The sequence below is a fragment of the Lagopus muta genome, chromosome 2, assembly GCF_023343835.1.
Source record: "Lagopus muta isolate bLagMut1 chromosome 2, bLagMut1 primary, whole genome shotgun sequence".
Lineage (NCBI taxonomy): Eukaryota > Metazoa > Chordata > Aves > Galliformes > Phasianidae > Lagopus > Lagopus muta.
The window spans coordinates 80,350,263-80,370,287 of record NC_064434.1 but is presented as its reverse complement, the minus strand read 5'-3'; the positions used below and the strand labels follow the sequence as shown (position 1 = coordinate 80,370,287).

The window sequence follows — 20,025 nt, the reverse complement described above, 5'->3', positions numbered from 1 at the left end:
TATAGGTCAAGGAGCTGGATAAAGAAGGCACCCTCTGCTGGCATCCAGACAACTCTGGTATGACTTCAGGAGGGTATCTATCAGAATTCAAATGGATGTTGGATGGAGTTGTATAGATCTTATAAGGCCTTAACACAGCCATGCTCATTTCCAGAGACAAATTGCTGACTGACATCTTTAGCCACTTTGGATAACAAAATGTAGCTAATAATTGTGACTACACAGAAAGCACAGTCTTTCATACAAGATTTTCTGTATGTTCTTTGCAGTTTTAATCCTGTAAATGAGCGGTCAGTTATCAGCTCACACACACACAGGGTGAGGTGAAGCCTGTGAGCAGGAGTCCCATTGATGCTGTAATTGCATGGCTTGGCTTGAAGAGAGTCATTCAGTAGAGTAGGCTGGGTGCTGTAGAAAATACAGCCACTTTCTAACCTAGCAAGACTTGGCACTGTTGCTGCTTCTGTTACATGCTGCACTTTCCAGATTTAAGTGAGAAATGTAAATTTTTGTTTAATTGGACTGGTGTTGGAGGACAGAGTAGATCTTGTTTGTTTGCGGTTCATTGCTGCCAGTCTGAGGTGCTCTGGCTTCATCCTTGGAGGAGGAAACACGCCCAACATCAGCAAATGCATTTTGGAGGCATCTGAGCTTGACAGGAATGTACAGCACTCAGTTGGCACCACAGAGATCGCAGAATAGCCCTCCCTGAGCTGTGTGTGAGCATAGTGACGCCTCACTGTAATACTGCATGGAGACTATGGTCTCTCCAGCAAGTACTTTGGGTCTGGTGAGGAAGAACTAACCTCCCTTCCTCGAGGCTAAAATAAGAACAGGCTTTTTCAACAAGTATTTGCAGGCTTGGCCACAGCCCAACAACCAGTGCTTTTCTCTCTCATCTGACAGGACAGTACGCTTCAGTTCTAGTTATTCCCAATGAAACCAAGAAAATGAGAGGTTATCGGAGCACAAAGTAACACCCCCTGACACTTGACATTTCTTTGTTGTGCTTCCCTTGCTCCTGCCCTTCATCATTGTGAACACCATGCTAGTTTAGCAGCCCCGTCAGTGCAGAGCATCTGCTCTGGCTCACAGCAAGGGAACTGCTTGCAGCCTGGCTTTACTTTAGGGCGCCTGGCATGCTGGAGTAGGTTGCCTGTGTTGGGCTGATTTGATTTGTTCCTAACGAGCAGGTGAATGATTATGTTTCTTCTGTTGCACAATAATTCTGCTGTGAAGGCAGGCTGCCCTGCCTGTTGTCTCACAGCAGCCGCATCTTAACAAGGTTGTTGGAGGAGCCTTGCTCCTTCATCGCTGCCTACAGCAGCAGTGTGCTGCTCTCTTCATTGCTCCTCCTGCTGGCTGGCTCTTCTAGTGCTAAACAGTGCTGAGAGAAAACAACAATCATCTGTATTTGTTTGCCCTGTTGTTTGCAGGCGAATCCCAGTGCCCTGTGCATGTAGAAGGTTGGTAGTTTTTTTACCTTCCCCTTGAAGCATAGCAGCCTGCCTCCTGGAGTGTAACTGCTGTTTAACAGAGCACTGGAGATCTTTGGAGAAGCCTCTGTGCAAGGACCTTCCTTTGGAACCAGGGCAAAAACTGAGGCTGATTTCCAAGCTTCCAGAAGAGCACTATGACAGCCAGATGCTGCTGTGTGGAGCAGATATCTTCCTCACAGCCAGAATCATGTTGTAGGTTTCTCCTCGCAGACGGTCAGAGTGCCAGCTCATCTAAACAAGCTCTCTTTTGTGCTTAAGCCAGAGATGATAAAAGACCCTTTGTTAATCTGCTAGGATGTGCAGTCTGGATCCCTGCCTTAGCGGTGGGCCTCCCCTTTACGGGTAACCTACTCACAGAAGTGCGGGCACCCCAGCAGGTGTTGGAGGCCACAAACTGATATCTGGCACTGAAGCTGCTGTTGACTTTTCTTTCCTATCCATCCCTCAGCACTGCCCCTTGCCATGGTGCTGCATCCATTGTGCTGATAGCATGACCTGCTTCAGCTCTCTCTACTGAGATCTCAGGAGCTTTGGTGCCATCAGAACAGTTTGTGTTTGTTTGCTGTTACCTCGTGCCAAAGGCGAGAAAATGTAATCAGTGTGTACTGTGTAGGCACTTTCAGACATTCCCTTCACAAGGTGATAGCATAGTAGCATAGGTCCTGAGCCTGTCTCAGTGCAAATCAAGTAAATCCCATTTCCCAGCTGAGGAAGATTAAATATTTTCTGCATCCTTGGCTGCCGTGCTACTTCTGTGACCTACAGAAGCAACTGGACTGTCTCAGCCCCAGGCCCTCCCACAGTGGAGCTCAGGGGATATCCTTCTGAGGAACACTTTGTCCTCTTTCAGATTCTTTCTTCTGTAACAGCTCCATGCATGGGTGCTGTTCTCCCATTCCCCTCTCTTCCTCTCATGATATGGATCATTTTGAGTACAACCAGAGCTGTTGTGCCATAGTTTTTTTGTTTGTTTTGTTTTTTTAAGCCTTCTTTTCTCTTTTGTATTTCCCCCTCTCCTCCTCCCCACCCTTTTTTTTTTTTTTTTCCTCCTGTCACCACCAACTGGCTTTGATTATAATGTGAGACCCCACCATCTTCAATTAAGGAGCAGATGTAACCCAAGAAATGGGATAGCAGCTAGGGATAGAGATGACACATTGATGCCACTAGGTCTAATCAAACAACTTCTCACATAATTCTCACTGTGAGGTGGGAGACGTGTATGCCAAAGGCAAGTCAGTGCTTGGAGCACCTGCTGAGACACATTGCTAGCAAAACCATCTGTAATGAGCTGACCACACCACTCAGCACAGCAACGTGAGTTCAGTCAAGGGTTGCTTTTAATCCACTTAAGCACAGTAAAGGGCCCAGAGGCTGAGAGCTGAGAACAGGTATCTAGAAAACAATCAGCCACTGTTGACTAGGGCTGCCAGGTAGAGGGGGTGTTTCTATGCTCCATACTCACAGATTTGACAGTGTTTGTAGGAGGGAGGACACTGCATAGCAGAGCTATGGGGTGGCTGTGGTAAGGATGGAGAAATCACTTTTATTACTAAGCTGTAGGAGAGTCTTGTTGGGGTCAGGCTAGGGGAGGGGCTGCTGCACTGCAGCATTCCAGGCATGTCTATTTCTGGGCTGAAAGGGTGCTGAAAGACCTGCATGCAGCTGTGTCTGTGGCACAGTGGGTGCTGTGTGCTGCAAGTCTGGGGACCTGGCTGAGCTCGGCAGCTCTTTGGATGCTTAGAAGAGTCAGGTGTTTTTGTAGGCCTATACTGTAAGGAAGTTGTCAGTAGAAGAGCAGATGCTTTGAATCCAGAGGTAAGTTGTGACAGTGGTGGAGCTGCTATAAGCCTGCTCTCCCTCTTTTCCATTTGGGCTAACAGCTGTTTTGTTTTCAGGAAGCCTTCCTCATTTTAGAGAGAGAGCTTCTGGTTATTCCCTTGCGTCAGTGTTTTAATTAAGAGTTTATTGCAAGTGAAACGTGTCCGTCAGGTATCTGCTGAGATTGAAGTCTTCTGCTATTGCGTTAAATAAGGGGTTGACCCAAGAAACACTAATTCAGACTTTCTCCTTACTTTACCTCAACCATGTCCAAACTATGAGATTCCTATAAATTTTTGTAAGTGCCAAAGAACAAGACTTAACCTCCTTTGCTAAGGAGGTGTCCACGTATCATTCTAGTGCTACTGGCAGGGAAGCTGACATGGAGAGAAATGACATTGCAATGTCATGGCATTGTTGGCAGAGATGAGAATAGGACCCAGGGTCCCTGTAGCTAGTCTCTGATTTATCGTATTGATGTATTTGATGTATTTGGGAGAGGCACTCTGACATCCCAGGGTGGTGGAGTCATCGTCCCTGGAAGTGTTCAAGAAATGTGGAGATGCAGCACTGAGGGACATAGCTTACAGGGCATAGCGGTGGTAGGTGGATGGTTAGACTAGACGATTCCAGTGGCCTTTTCAAACCTTAATAATTCTGTGATTTTATGATCCCTTGAGTTCTGTGCTGTATGAGGACGGGCAATGTGTATCTCTCCATTTGAACATGGTGTCTCTGATAGGCCTGTTAGTTGAGTGTGAGTGTAATTGCTTGGGAGCATACCTGCATGCTCAAGGAGTGCAACTAATGCTGGATGTGAGGAATAAGGACTATGGTTGTTTTGACTAGGATCCCAGTGTTGAAGCTAAGCTGTAGTGAGTGTTGCACTTTTCACGTGGTAGGTCGTTGCTTGGTAGCCCCCCAAGTAGTATCTCATTGTAGGATGAGTGCTTGCTAAAAGCCACACCTACCTAGTAAATGGTAAGGAGGGAGTAGGTGGGTCCAGCCCAGTCAGAAGGTAATGCTTGATGGTTATTCCTGTTTTTTGTTTGGCAAAGTCTGTCTCCTGCTAGATAATAAATATCTTCTCAGAAGCAATAGATCTCTTCAGAGACAGCACCGTGGTGCCAGTGCTGAGCATTGTCAGCTCTTCCTGATGACGTCGCTGTCTGTCTGTTTGGTCCCCAGTTCCACCGGTGGTGGAGCCAGCCTTCCAGGATGTGCGGCAGGGCATGGGGCGCAGCGTCACCCTGCGCTGCACCATGCTGAAGGGCAGCCCCATGAAGGTGGCCACCTCTGTCTGGCGCTTCAATGGCACCCTGCTGGCGCAGCCCCCTGCAGAACAGCAGGACTACTCGGAGCTAAAAGTGGACAGCGTGAGCCGGGAGACCAGCGGCAGCTATGAGTGCAGCATCTCCAATGATGTGGGGGTCTCCGCCTGCCTCTTCCAGGTGTCTGGTGAGTCACAGAGCACACAGTGGAGTGAGCTTTAGATGGCGTCTTGGAAGTGGGTTCAAATGGGATGGCCTTCTGTAAGCTAGCAGAGCATCTGTGTCTATCATCTAGGCAGACCTTTAAGGCCATATGGAGCAGGGGCAGCTAGTGCAGCCTCTGCTGTATTTTAACAATATTTAGATGCTTGCCTGAAAGATGTGGGACTAAAACTCAAGACTCATAAACTTTCCAGCTTGGGCAAGCTATTTGTAAGTAAGTACTAACCAAGAGGATAGAAAAGCTCTATGTACCCCAGCAGTCTCCAAAAACATCCATTTTTCCCTTTCAAACAATTCAACCAACCACACCATGTATTCCTATGCCTTTCCTACATCTCTAGGCAGACTTTGTATTACGATGCCTGAAAAGAAAAACAAAGTTTGTGTTGGATATTAGTACTAGTAGATTTGCTGCTCAGTTTTCTTTTTCCAGCATGCAGTGGCACTGGCTCCTAGCACCTGCAACTGCAGAGAAGAGCAGCAGAGTTATAGCAACTAAAACCATGCATCTGCTCTAGCCTCTCTGGCTGATCATTAAATCTATTTTTCCCATGACCCCAGAATCGAGTTGGGCACCAGATTCTAAACAAGCTCTTAAATGAGGTTCCCTTAATAAACTAAAAAATCAGTCAAAATATTTTTTTTTCAGCCTAGGGCCAATTTATAATACATGTCAAGAAGGGGCTGGGAAAAAAAAAAAAAAAAAAAAAAAAAAAAAAAAAAAAAAAGAAAGAAAGAAAGGAAGGGGAAAAAAAAAAAAGAGAGAATAATTTGCAAATTTCCACCATGGCAAGCTTTGTTCTTAGCAAATTTGGGAATACTTCCAGGATCTAAATATTGCAGGAAAAATAAGTAGTACATAATGCCATTGTGTGTGCCAGGTCATGCCCCATGTGACAAGATTCCCTTAACAGAAAGCAGTGGTCATCTCTACAGAGCCCTTGCCGGGAAAGCTGCAAGCATTTGTTTTTCTGCATTTCTCTTCTCCTTCCCTGGCATTGATAGCCGATGCTGGCTTTTCAGCTCCAGACATCTCTGCCTGGGCAGCTGCAAATCAATTGGACCTTCTGAATCTGTAAAGTAACCAGAAAAATCGGTGGCTAGGCTATGGTACTTGGGCTGAGGACTGCTGGAGTTTTAATTCACATCTGCTACAACCTTCCTTTGTAAGCAGGAGGAACAGCATTGTTTCTTTTTGTTTCTGTTTCTTGCTTGGAAAGATGGACCATAAACCTTCCTAGCTGATGGGCAGGCAGTGACTCACCTGTGACCATGAGGTGTTCAGATGTACTGGAAGCGGAATACAAAACCATGCCCAAGATGGAAAGATCTGTGTTGTGGGATTAGTTCCTTCTGTGCATGGGAGATTAGCTTTTCTGTGATATTGTGGAAGGTTGGAAAAACATCCAATCCACATCCAGACCCTCCCCATACCACTCATCACCTGCTCCCCACCATCTACCAGCACAAAAAAGCCCTGAAAGACTGAGTGAATAACCTTTAGCTCTTTCTGTCAGCTGGAGGAGAAAGGCAAACTTTCTGTCAATGGTAAAAGTTGCCAGAAAGGAAGTTCCAAAAGTATCTTGATGTGCTTCCTTTCTTATTAAAAGGATTTTTTTTAGCTTCTATTTCTATTTTAGAGTCAATTAATAAGGAATTAATATCATGCAAGATTATGATTATAATCAGTTCTGATTTTATTTCTGAATCCATTATGAAGCCTGACTTCCACAGTCAATACAAGTTGAATAAGCAGCAATTAGTCTCTGAGGTGGTTCTGAACTTCTTGCTTGTGCAAAAATTCAAGTCAATAAAAATAATAAGGAAAAAAAGACTTGGAAATACACATCAATATTCTCCATCTGAGTTCATAAAAAATAAAATGCTGAATCCTTTTGAGCCTAATTATAATCATACTGAATGGCCGGGCCCAGGATTCAAGAGGCAAGGTGCAACACAGTACTTAGGAGGGTAGTTGTGGGGCTTCTCTGCTCTCCTGCAGCCTTCCCAGCCTGTGTGCAGGCCTGGATTAGACCTGGACTGGAGATAAGCATGCCCAGTGCATTACTCTACCAGCCTTTGAGTTACTGGTTCAGGTCAGCCGTGGCTGGTGAAATGACAAGGAAACCCTTCTTCTCTGAACCATCCAATTTCTCCCCATCCTTGGAGGCGTTAAAGGTCAGGTTGGACTGGGCCCTGAGTGGTTACCTAGTGGTTGGTAATCCTGTCCAAGGCAAGGAGCTTGAAGATCTTTATGGTCCCCTCCAACATAAGCCATGCTACGATTCTGTTATTCTCTGTAGTACATCTTTCCTTCTGTGTTTCTTTTCCTCCTGCTTCCTTCTAGTTTTTTAGAGATGTGGGTTTAGAAAACTCTGTCCCTGCAAAATCTCTTGCTGTTTTCACCCTGGCTGAGGTCAACATCCCCTTTGCTGCGGAGTTGACAGCCGTGCTACAAAGAGGCTGGAGCACTGTGTTTTCAAGGCAGGGGAGATGCAGAAGGAACAAGGTCTCCTTTTGAGTGCCATTGTCCCCTGTGTGATAAATAGCACTTTTCCTATGACCTACTGGCCAAATGATCTTTCCTTGGGGACTGTTAGCAGGAGACTCTGTAAAGCTGCAGATGAAACAGAAGAAATGCCAGTTTAAAGTTACCTCAACCTAAGCTACAAAAAGCAAGACACAAAAGATTAGAGCTGGTTCCAGCTGGAGAATCGAAGCTGTTTCCACCTTTTCTGGTGTCAGTCATGCCCCACTGGTGCTGCAGGTCTGTGAACCCTCCCAGTAGGTTAGGCTGTGAAAGCAGAAGCAGTCCACAGAAAAAAGATGCCATGAACTATTTAACATGTCAGTACAACAACAGCTGGAATATTGAAAGACTCTCTCATGCCAAAGGCAGATGATAAGTTGGGTGAGAAGAGCTCCTTTACTCACCCGATATCTTTGTAATTTATATTCCCCCTCTATCCCACTCTTTACTTTCCTCCTTTTTGTTTTTTTCCTTCAGCAAAAGCTTACAGCCCTGAGTTTTACTATGACACTCCAAACCCCACCCTGAGCCAGAAGCAATCCAAGAATTACTCTTACATCTTGCAGTGGACACAGAAGGAACCTGATGCTGTGGATCCTATCCTCAAGTATCGCCTGGAAGTCAGGCAGGTAAGGTCTGCATCCCTGGTTCATGCTTTTGAGGAGAGGGGGCAGTTACATCAATCTCCCTGATGATTAAGAGCTGTAGGTGCTCTTGTGCCTTCCCAGCTGAATCGGTGACATGGGCTGAGTACACAGCTCAGTGTTCATTAAGTTAGATGCTGGGTACAGTTGGGAGCTTTCAGAGTATTGCTGCTTCCCATCAGATGGCTACTGCTCAGTATTCTGAAGGGAGGTTAATATGAACAAAAATCCACAGTCATTAGTAGATTTTAGAGATTTCATAGGCCAAAGATTCAAGTAAGTAGGCTTCTACCCTCAACACTCATGTGAAATAAAGGGAATAAGCTGAAGAGCTCTCCAGGCAGGAACTGCAGGAAAGTCAGTGTCTGTGTTGCAAAAGGGCTTTCATACTGTCACAGTAATGAAGCTATTGGGACTACATAAACTCTGCAGGGAAAGAGAAGTGTGTTGCAAGGCTTGCTGAATGTGAAGAGAAGTCACACCAGAGTATGGAAATTGGACTGAGAGGAGAACGGAGGAAAAGCTGAAGATTGCGCTGGTTGGAGAAGGACAAGGAGAAGTCTGATATTTTTAAAGAGCACATTAACCAGTAAGGATTGCCAGATAATTTCATCCAAGCTCATCAAAGTGCCTGCATTCAATACATTTTAAAAATGGGGATGCTTCAAATTGGTACTTCTTGCCACTCAGTGGTAGCTTGGAAGCAAATATGTTTTGTAAGGAGAAGTTTGTTTACTGCAGATAGGAAATAAAATAATCTAAACGATCCAAGTTTCTCTCTCCTGTAGTTCTGCACAGTAGGCTTCAGTTTTATGTCTCCGTTTGCTTGTGAGCTCTCTGGGGTGGGACAGCCTTTGTTTGTTCCTCATGCAGCGCAGAACGCATTGTCAGTGCTTAATAATAATACAGGACACAGGGGAGCCTCTAATAATGAAAGCAGTTTGTCACAGTACCCCTTCCCTGTTAGCCAAGTTTTGCCATTACCAGCACTGCAACTTCACAAACTAATTTGTGATTTTTATCTTTCTCCAGTGATGTTGAGTTTTTTTTTCCTTTTGCTCAGTGCCTAAAAGTAATCTTGGTTCTTGTCCTCGTTGTGCATCTAGCAAAAGGGTTTAAGTGAAAGAAAAGCCACATTTCTGCTTTAAGTTCTGATGTAAAGGAAGCTGAGTGCCTGGGAAAGCCTAATCTTCTGTTTTTTTTCCATATCCCATTGGTTACTGCTGCTAATGTTTCTTGTGCAGCATCACTATATGGTATTGACTGGTAAGAGGTGTATTTTTGAGGAGTCGTTGTACCATGACCGTGTTGTATCCCAATGTGATGTATGATCAGGCTCTTAGAAATCTCTACAGGTCCCATCTTGGTGGCCCAGTTCTGAATAACAAATGACAGAGCAAGGAGGCAGCAGGGGAGCATTGTTCCCATTCTGTTGAGCACAAGGAGGAAAGTCTGGAAGGCATCTTACCAGTATTGCCTGGCCCTCCTCCTGCAAAGCCACTTGCATCACATGATGAGGTCTCCATAGCTCCATGTGCTGAGGTTTCACTGAGCTCTCTGCTGTGCTGCTGTTTCTCTGGTGTTTTCCTTGTGACATCTCCATTGGGCTTATAGCACTCTTGTTAGTCCTTCTGCTCTTTCCCCTGCACCATACCTCTCTTCCATGTCCTGCAGTCTTTGCTCCTTCGTCACGTTCTTCCCCTTACTGGGGCATGTGAGCTGAGCTTTGTGTCCTGCTGATCAATTGTCAAACTGCAGAACATGGTGACGTTAATGAATATAACTGTAAAAAGCTCAAAAGCTTAAAAGCGTCGGTGTTTGAAGAGCTCTTAAGAAAGGGGATTTGTCTGACTGAATGAGGAGCCACTGGTTGCCTGGGTACCCTCCTCACAGGATGCACTGGCTTCCAGACTTTAGTTAAGGTGGCACAAAAGTCCTCCTAGAGAGCTGGTGTTGAAGTGGGATATTCTCTTCAAATGTAAAAAAAAAAAACAAACAACAGGTCACGATTGATTTACTGCCAGCATCAAACGGGTGAGAGCTTACCCAGCCAGCCCACCTCTTCCAGCCCTGGGAGCTCCCCAGCCTCCATAGCCAAATGCTCTTCAGCACTGTAAGGACAAATGTGAGCAGGACAGCATGCCACCTCTCAGTGCCTGCTGGATGGTGACAGGCTGTCTGGGAGGGTTCTTAGCTTTTGTTTAGGTGGAGTCCAAAGGGCAACCAGCTGGAATGCCCGCTGGTTTTAACATGCTTTACTGGTTTTCCTCTTGCTCTCCCCAGTTCACTTGAAGAGCTCTTAGCATATGTAATGTGAAGATCCCTAAGTAGAAGGATGCTTTTCAAAGCACCTGGGAACCCTTGAATCCAATTTACTTGCTGCAGCTGCTGAAAATGGGGCTGGGTGAGGGTAAAAGTGCTGCTTATTAATTGGCGGGTGCTATGGCTCTTCCAGCTCTCCCTCTTCAATGGCTTCCGAGGGCTGGTTGAGAAGGCTGGTTGGGAAGGCTGGTTGGGCATTCCTTCGGGGATTGCAAGCAGCCTGGGGGAATTTGTTTTCCTAAGCAATGCATGGGCTCCCAGCAAGACAGGCAGGTGCATTTCCATAGAAGCTGATTGTTCCCAGCCCTGCAGCAGAGGCTGAATAGCACAGCAGACTTACCAGTTCCAGTAGAATAAGAATTAACCTTAAATTAAAACCCAATAAACAGCCTGACAGCTTGGAGCCACTGACCCAGGCAAAGCACATATACTAGCATTGTAGAGCAAATTTCTTGTAAAGCTGTCTTTGCAAACAGGCTGTTACTTCCTGGAGCGTGTCAGCCAGGTGGGCTAGGCAGTGACATTGCATTGAGTACTGATTCAGTGGGGAGCTTCACGGATATCTATTTTGGAGGTCTGGGAGGTTTTCCCTTTCTTGCTCCAAGGCAGCTGACCTAAATGCCAACTGCCTTACCTCAGTGCAGCCAGTGATCTTAATGAGTTTGCAGCCTTAGGTCATTTGGTTCTGGGCAGATCCAGCAGGCTTTGGGGTGTTCATTTGGTCAGCTTTTTTCTTCTGTGTGCTCTCGCAGCATAGAAAGGCACTGAGAAACTGTGCTCCAACTAGAAATGTTTTTCATTGCTTGGGGATTCAAAGCAGCCTCCCCGAGCCAGATCTTTGCTTAAAAAATGAAAAGCCTTTTAAGTTGCTTATTTCTCTCTGTGTATTTTATCCCCCTCCCAGTGCTCTGCTCTAACATTAAAGAGAAATGAGAAGCCATCTAATATTGCAAGCAGGTCGCATCCTGGAGGAAAGATCTGAGCTGGGCTGGTGGTTACGGTTGCAGAGGATAGTGGCAGAATTACTGTGCACGTAATGAGTTGGAACCCATCTGTGACCTGAGGCTGCAGGAGAAAGAGGAAGGAGAAGGTATTGGTGCAGAAGGGGAGTGTAATCTTTGTTGTACCCCTCAAGGAGACTCGAGGCTGCTGTTGCCTCCATGACTTCTGGTACAGGGATTCAGGCAGAGCAGACCCAGCCCCACCTGGCAGACAGGACCCCACAATTTGCACCAGGCCAAGCCCCGGACCCGTTTGCTAAATTAGCTCACTGAGTTGTCATTTCAGATTAATTCCTGTCAGGGAGACTGTCTTTAATGAGAGTGGCCCTGTGCGATGCCTGAGTAATTGTGCGGCCTCTCTTTGTTTGTACTTTCATCCCCTCCATGTTGGATAAACATCCCCTGCTGTCTACAAACCTCATCTGGGCTGCAGAGCCGCCTGCCACTCGCCTCATCAGCCAGCCAGAGCAGTGTTAATGAGAGCCGGGGCCGTGGGGAGCCAGCTCACCGTGCGGGGAGGTGGCAGATAACAGAGCTGTTTGGACACACAGAGGACAGGGACTTTAGCAGGGATTTAATGATTGTGATTAGAGCGGAAGGATAACTCCGCTGACTGCCATCACAACCCAGTGGGAGAGTTTTTACACCAAGGCCCACAGTCTGTGGATCCATATCGCTTCCTTTCTGCCTCTGAGTTATTCGTTTGCTGTGCTCTTGAGATGGGAGTACACAGAGCTGCGCCCCTCTCCGGGACCACAGAGTGGGACAGGGCATCCTCACACTTCTTCCTCATGCACCAAGCAGGGATGGTGTGACTTAAAATGGAGAAGTGAGTTATACGCCTGGCCATATTCTCCTACATCAATCTCTAAATCAGAATAGTTAGCCCACACCACTGTCTTGCCCTGTTCATGAGTTAACACAGCTTGATGAGCATGTGTGCATGGCCCTTGGCACATGTGGAACCCAACCTAATGAACCTAGATGCATCTTCCAGTGCCTGCAAGCAACGCCGTGATCTTACAAACCACTAGTGTGTGCAGAAGTAGTAGGGTAGAAGAAGCTTCTAGAGCAAGGTTATCCTCCTGGACTTGTGTTAACAAGAACACAAGAATATCCATGTGGGATGAACCAAGAGGCTGTCTCTTCCCATCTTCAGCCATATCCAGTGTCTGGAGAAAAATATAGCATGTAGAGAATTGCTTTATCTGCATTATAAGCCCCAAGTCAGGAAAGGTTCTGAACGTGGCAAATGACACTCCTTGCAGCAGCTCAGCCCTGTGCTGTGGGAGCAGGATGAAAACCCTTATCTTCTGCTGATGCAGCCATGGCTTCAGGTGAAGCTGCTTGAGAGACAGAGCAGTCGGCACCTCGGGGGGTTGCCTGAGGGCTACAGAATAAGGAAACTCTGTGTAAGGCAGGCAGGGGTGACCGAACTCATTTTACAAACAAAAGGGCTAGCGTTTTGCCAGCTCCCAGGGATTGCACGCTGTCTGGGCAATGCTGCCATCACCACGGTAACCACAGAAGATGGAAGATAGGCCTGTGCCCGCAGCCTGCATCCCGAGGCCTGCTGTGCCCTATGCTCCCGTGCTCGTCGTGCCTATCCTGAGTGTCCCCCCACTAGTGCTAAGGGGGAGTTTTCAGCTGGGGGACGTGATCAGAGGTGATGCAGTGAGGTTTCAGGACAGCTGAGCTAAATAGCTCCTCAAGAGGTCCTTGTGATGCCTTTTCATTCTGGAAGATGAGAAGATTAAAGGATGGAACTGTGGTTTGTAAACTGGGAAGGGTCCCATACTGCTCTGCATGAACTGTGACTGGTGCAGCACTCACCTGGTGTTATCCGCAGGATGAGAAGACCTTGCAGTGCATGGACAGGGGCACAGACAGGTAACATGGAAAAGGGACGTGTCAGCCTCTTTTTTTTCCTCCTCCCTGCTACAGCATGACAGTCTCAGCTTGAGGGAGAGGAGTGTGGCTTCCCATGACGCAGCAGATGGTGCCGCTGGCTGCTTGTGAGATGCTGCACGGATCAAAAGACTTGTGGGGTGGGACACAGAGCACATCCCTTTTCTGTTAATCATGTCACTTGATACGGGTTGTGCTGGTCCCATCTCACTGGTGTTAGGACTGTGAACTGCAATGACTTGGCCTTGCAGTGTTTGCACAGGACTGAATTTCAAAGCAGATCTTCTGTTGTGGGATGGCTTATAAGTCATGCCTGCTGGAAAGCTTCTGTAGTCCTCTTTTCTTTTTTCCCTGCCCTGGCTGCCAGTTTGATGTCTGATCACAGGCTGCTGTCATTTGGGACAAAGTCAAATCAGCACAATTCCACCTACCTGCTGAGCTGTCCTCTGTAGCAGGAAGAGGCTCAAACTCTCCTCTCTCCCCAACTGATGCAGGGTTTTTTCGATTTTTGTTCAGGCAGGAGGAACAGGCAGATTGCATGTGTGCTCTCATGTCAGTTGCCTTCAGTTATGCTAGTGGCGTGCGTGATGCTGTGCAGAACTCAGCCCTGAGGGGAGTGGAAAAGGATACAGAACGAGTGTGTCTGGGAGGTGTGTTCAGCAGATGGATCAAACAGCCATCAGGATGCAAAGGCAAGGAAAGCAAGGGGAGGGAGAGGTTATGCTGCCTTTACAGGCTGTGAGAGGGAGAGGTTTGGGACATGTGGTGGGATTGAGCGGCAGCCACGTGCTGGTGAAAGTTGATCGATAGCGTTTGATGGACAAGCTCCGCTTGAAGCTTAATTAGATTGTTGGGGAGGGCTTAGGGGGTAAAGCAGTAACTGTACCACAGGCATCTGGGAGCAGAGACGGCAGGATCCTGCTTCAGCTGTGCTCCCTCCTGCCTGAAAATGGGGCTAAGCATCCATCCCTGCAGCCTACAGCAGGTTGAGCCAACTCTCTTTCTGTCCCCAGCAATACACCATGGGGGGATAGTGTGTCCATGATGCCAGCTACTAAGGCAAGGTTCTCTCTAACTGTGCTGCAGAGAAGATTGCAGTTCAGATGGATGTTTGGTGGGGGTGGGAATTGAAGAGCTTTTTTCTGATTTTCTGTATGTATTTTTTATTGACAAAGTCAGTGACAGTAGAGTTTCCACTCAATGCAAGTGAAGCATGTTTCCTCCTGACCCTTGCTCGCTGCAGGTGTGGCCTGGCCACAAGTGTTGTCAGCTTTTCAGCCAAAGATCTGAGTGGTTCTTGCAGGGTGTAACCAGCACAAATGGGTCAGGCGAGTTCAGTGGAATTGCTCAGAGCAGTGGGATGAGGTTTCCTTTAGGTTTGCCTAATATCTTCCAGTTCTGTTATCGAGACTTCCCTTAGCCTACAGGATCTTAGCAAACGATGCCTAACTAATGAATTAGCCTGACTCACTCTGTCTTATTGCATTCACACATTCCTCCTCAGTGTGGTTCATGGCTTTCTTGAGCTGTTTATCCTTGGTCCAGATATCAGTTGCAATCAGTTAATTGAGAAAATTAGCAATATGAGGAGTGGCAGGTTAATCATGCTTCAGACTCTTGCTACTATTTCTCTTCTATGGTTATCCCAAGTAAAGTAACCTGCCCAGAACAGGGTAGCTGAAGGCTTTACAACATGGCTCGCCCTTCAGAAGGATGAGATTACACTTAACATTCAATTTTCATAAGCACTGTTCTTAATGCAATTCAAGCATTTGACTGAGATAGAGAGAAAGCAGGATATTGTTTAGCTTCCCTAGTACAAGGGAATAATTATAAACAGTTTTCGCACTCTTAGCTGTGCTTGGAATAGTCACAGTGCCCGAGAAAAGCAGTACAAATAATCTTGCTAGAAAGGCTCATATGCTCTTAAAACACATCCAGTAAGAAAATCTCATCTATCTCTAGCTCCTAACACCACTTTTCAGTGCTCACTCAAAGTAAGGAGTATGTGAGAGAAGGGATAATCACATTCCCCCAACCAATATACCCCTCATATCAGCCCTGCAGGCTTGAGATGTTGTTTTCACACCCTTGTGCTTGTTCGTATCCAGCAGGCTGTTGGCTTGTGTTTTACAAAGCTGAGCACAGGATGAAAAATGCTTGCCAGGTCTCAAAGATAAAAGTGAGTTCTTTATGTGCATCTCTTATCCACACTTCTCCAGTGGCTTCAAGGGGTACATGTCAGTTATTGAGTCTTTCTGAGATTCCATATCGATGGGCTATGATGTAGCTTCCTGCCTTTTACTCTGCTCGTCTGTTGTTTTCAGTAGTCAGATCCAAGTTCCTGCTACTGCTTTTGGAGTGAGTCTTTTCTTTGTTAATCTTCTTCCCTTTCCATTCCTCTCTCTCTATTTTCCTTTTCATTCTTTTATTTCTATTTCCTTTTTTGGTTTTGTTTCCCTTGCTCTTGCTTCCAGAACATGTTGAAAGTGTATGAAGGAGGAAGGATTCAGAAGGAAGACATAGTCTCTCCTGTAGCTGGTGACAAACGGGCAGGAGTAGGCTCCAGGAAGATGTTTCGTCTGTTTCATAAAGGAATGAAGCTTATGCAGTCTTGCTGCCAGCACAGGCAGCATGGAGAAACAGGAAGTATTTTACGGCTCTCCCTGTACATGCTGTGCTGTCTCTCCCTTCTTTATGAGAAGTAGGACTGCAAGTGCAGTGGATTCAAAGATGGCCCTTAGACTCTTGGGTGATACTTGCCTGTATACCTTCACTACATGTACCAGACTGGGAAGTCCAGAGACCCACACAAACCAAGGAATTCCAGTGAGCCCCATCCTTTATCAACTGTTGTTTTTAAGGGTAAAACTGCATATTCTGCCAGAGTCTAAAAGGAGCCTGAGGAAAGGGGCCCAGGAGGTGACAATTTCTGTTGGTGGCACAGTCTCATTTACTAAGTTTCAATCATATTATAGACAGAATGATTTAGAGCTCAAGCAAACTGAAGCTGGAAAATTTGGGCTGTGCAGAGCTGGACTGCATTTTCTTCTTGAGCCAGAATGGTGCAGGATGGTGCACTGACACATATGTCAGTCTTGCTGAAGGTTGGATCTGGTGCAAGGAGACGGGAAGAGGCACCTGCACTCACTGAGGTTAGGATGGGTATAAAGTTGGATCCAGAAAGGTTCTGAGTAGTGCCAGTTTTCATATGTGGGTTCAAAGTTCACGGGAAGCATTGCTCTGGGAAGGAGGAAGCAGTGTGAGGAATGTTGTCCTTAACTGATTTTATGCCCATCATGCAGACAAAGAGGTGATTCCAAGCTCTGCATTGCATAGATGAATGCAGATATGATCTTGCAGCACCACTGTAGAACTCCCATTCTAAACAGGAGGATCCATGTGCCTTCAGGATTGAAGGTATGGCTGTGAAGACAGTAGGAGAGAAATCAGCATGGCTAGACATATATATAACCCATCTAACTCAGTACAAACCACAGTGACCCCAACACAAACTGGGAGGTACGTGGCTCTCCCTTCCTTCCTACCCATCACCAAATTCAGGTGGTGTTTTACTCCTTTCCTTCTCTACTGCCGGGTGCTTCCTCCTCAGGACGTGCAGCATTGCAGTACCCCACTAAGCCACGGCTCATGAAGTTGCCAGTCATGCTGTGCCTCAGTTAAGGCTTTTGCTTGACTGTCTCCCTGACAGAGTGAAGATTAGATCTGTTCTAAGACCAGGGAACATATGCTAATAAAATACATATTGCTTTCTGATCAGTCCCTAATGAAAGACATTATTGAAGAGTGTGGAACAAGCACTTACAGTAATTCATGACAGCACCAATTTGGCTTCTCTAGGAAGCTGTAAACTGCTGCTCTCGGTACCTAATGAGGATGGGCAGCTGATTGCCTGTGTGTGAGAGAGAGAGGCGCTCTCCTGCTCCAGCTGTCCTCTGTAGCTACTGAAGGTCACAGTTGTTTCTCTCTTTAGAGATGGTGATGTCTCATCCCGAAAAGGGAGCCTCCTTCTGCGGACAATTGAAGAGGAAAACCTTCCAGGACTCCTCATTTAGACTGAATAATGGATTTGCTTTGACCACTCATGCTTGCTTAACCTCATGATCTGAACAAGTGTGCTTGATTGATGAACAACGCAGGCATGAATTTCAGTTTGCTGGTTTGCTTGTCTGGCAGATGACAATTTTATGTTTCCAATGTGATTATTTGCTCTGAAAACCCCTAATAAGCAATGGTCATCAAATAAGGAAAAGGAAATGAATCCACATAGTGCTTTAATTGATGCCGTTAATGTTTGACATCATTTCCATTCAAGGTGGTGATAAAGTATAAACCCAGGAACATGTTGCAATCCAATCTGACAGGCACAGGAAGTTTGATGAGAAATTATAGAGAAATGTCCCAACTACTGTCTGTCTTCATATCCAAAGCAAATTTCTCTGCTACCCAAAACTTACCCAAATGGCTTTTGCAGATAGCAGCTACACTGCTGAGTGGGAAGGCACCTTTATTGAGGTTGACAACTTGTGATCAGATCAGAATCCCCTCTCAGGAGGGTTCTTCTCAGAAAGAGTAATGAAGCAGTGGCGCAGGCTGCCCAGGGAGGTGGTGCTGTCACCATCCCTGGAGGTGTTCAATAGCCGTGTGGATGTGGCAGTGAAGGACATGGTCAGTGGGCATGTGGGGATGGGCTGGTGGTTGGACCAGATGTTCTTAGAGGTATTTCCAACATTAATGTTTCTGTGGGTGTGCTGCTGAATTAAGAAGACAGTGCCATCATAGTGAAGGATTGGGACACTGTAAAGAAGATCCCAAGTACTGGAAACTGCTTCAGTGGGTCAAGTAGGATGAAATGCAGCAGTACTAATGAAAGGTCATGAGTACGGAGTGCTGACAGAGGAATCTGCTACAAGCTAGGAGATCTTAAGAGGGAAATAACAGGACTGAAGGCATGATGTGGGTGAAAAAAGTTGACTGCAGGGATCTGCTGGTAAAAGGTAGGTGTGAGAAAGGGCAAATGTACTCCTAAGTGAAGCCTAAAGTACTTCCAGGGAAGGTGGAGAGGACTTGTTGCATCCTGTATGCCAACTCCAGCAAGTGAGATCATGCAGGAAAGGATTATGAAATAGGGAAATAGGGAAAGTGATAGTGTGCTATATGAGGAGGCACAGAATGCTCAGCTTGCTTAGCCTAGCAAAGCAGAGGCTGAAGGGGATGTGATTGCTGTTTATAAAAACAATGGGGGGTCAAGCAGCAGGGAGGGAAAAGTTAAAGGATAATACTGGCATGAGATCAAGTGGGTGCAAGCTGCTTGTGAATAAATTCAGGCTGGAAATGAGAACATTAGGGTGGTTAGGTTCCAGAACAGCTGTCCAGTGGGAGGAGCAGGCCAAATGGGAATGACTTTTAAGATGGTATATGATACATCCATAAAACAAATGAGCAGAAATAGCCCCTGTGGTGTCAAGGGACTGGGCTCTGTGAGGCAAAGCTGTACCTCCCCTACTTTGTCCCTGGAGGCAGTTGTGCTGTCTCTGTTCTAAACTCCTGATAGATAGCAGGTTGTTTCCAGTGTGCAGAGGGATGTTATGCCTGTCCCAAAATACAGAGAGCAAGAATCGAATCTGTGGTGTCCAAGTGTCACATCAAAGAAAAACCTATCTTCCTCTGCTCTGTCCTGTGGACCCAAGGTGACATAAAGGACCAGAATCTCAGTACACTGCTGTGTACAAGGAAGAGGATGGGGAGAAGTGGGAGACAAAGGTCATTGGAAAATACTGCAGCTTCATATGTTTAGGAGATGTTCTTAAAATTCCAAACCCCCACCTTTCTCTTACCTCTCTTTCTGAGCATTTTTTAATTTTTCCCTAAGAATTTGCTATCATCTTATTTTCAGTCATATTCTGGACTCATTCTCCAGCAGCAGCCGGTGGAGGATTAAATTCCTAAGAAACCTCAGCAAAGCCCCAAGTAGTGTGAACAGCTCAATCCTGGCACCAGAGGAAATCGGTGGAAGTCCTGAGGGGGGGGAGGGGACAACTGTGCTTGGTGCCTACTGTGATGGCAAGGTGATTTGCATTGCAGAGCCTCACATTCATTCAGGAATTTGCCACTGGTGCCATAACAAAGCTCGACACCTTCCAGTCCCAAGGATTGGGTGTTTGGGTACATCTTTCCTGGATATCACCAGTTTAAGGCTACAGGTACTGCCAGTCTCTTCATGTTGAGGGCAGTGGTGTGATTGTTCCTGTTGAGGTCCTGGTCCTTTCAAGCAACAGCCCCTTTGGAATGGGGTAGCTCTATCTTAGGTGCATTTAGATTGGTTTCATTCATGGCAGTCTCAGTCACAGGGGAAATTCAACATGAGATGATGCTTGCAGCCCCCTAGGACGGTGCTATATATTGTGCTCAAAACTCCTGGCAAACAGTCTGAATTGATAAAAATGGAAAGTTCTTTCACATTCTGAGTAGTATTACCTGTCAGAGGAAAAGTGCCCTTCTGCTGTTGTCACCTTCACCTGACTACTGGACCATGCTAAACTGGGACGTGTCTATGCCAGAAGATAAACTGGGTGGCTTGGCTGCAATTGGAGTGAGGCAGAGTGAAAAAGGGAAAGAGAGAGCAAGTGCATGTAGAAGGAATTTTTAGAGAAGATGCTGGAGAGCAGAGCTAATGTTTGGTGCTGAGCAGAGTTGTTGTTGTTGAAGTGGGACAAATAAGGGGAGAGAGCAGCAGGAGTGAATAGCAATGCTGGGAAGCAGGATGCCCACCAAGTGGTTCCTTTG

The 20,025-nt window shown here is 46.3% G+C and overlaps 1 protein-coding gene across 4 annotated transcripts in view; it reads left to right on the top strand.

Annotated features, from left to right (window-relative positions):
• MDGA1 (MAM domain containing glycosylphosphatidylinositol anchor 1) overlaps positions 1 to 20,025 on the top strand; it is a 128,906-nt gene that overhangs the window by 77,111 nt on the left and 31,770 nt on the right. For all 4 annotated transcript variants that reach the window (XM_048935583.1, XM_048935581.1, XM_048935582.1 and 1 more), the window contains exons 9-10: positions 4,509 to 4,778; positions 7,821 to 7,972. In XM_048935583.1, the coding sequence (XP_048791540.1) occupies positions 4,509 to 4,778; positions 7,821 to 7,972 (422 nt within the window). The remainder of the gene's footprint in view (positions 1 to 4,508; positions 4,779 to 7,820; positions 7,973 to 20,025) is intronic.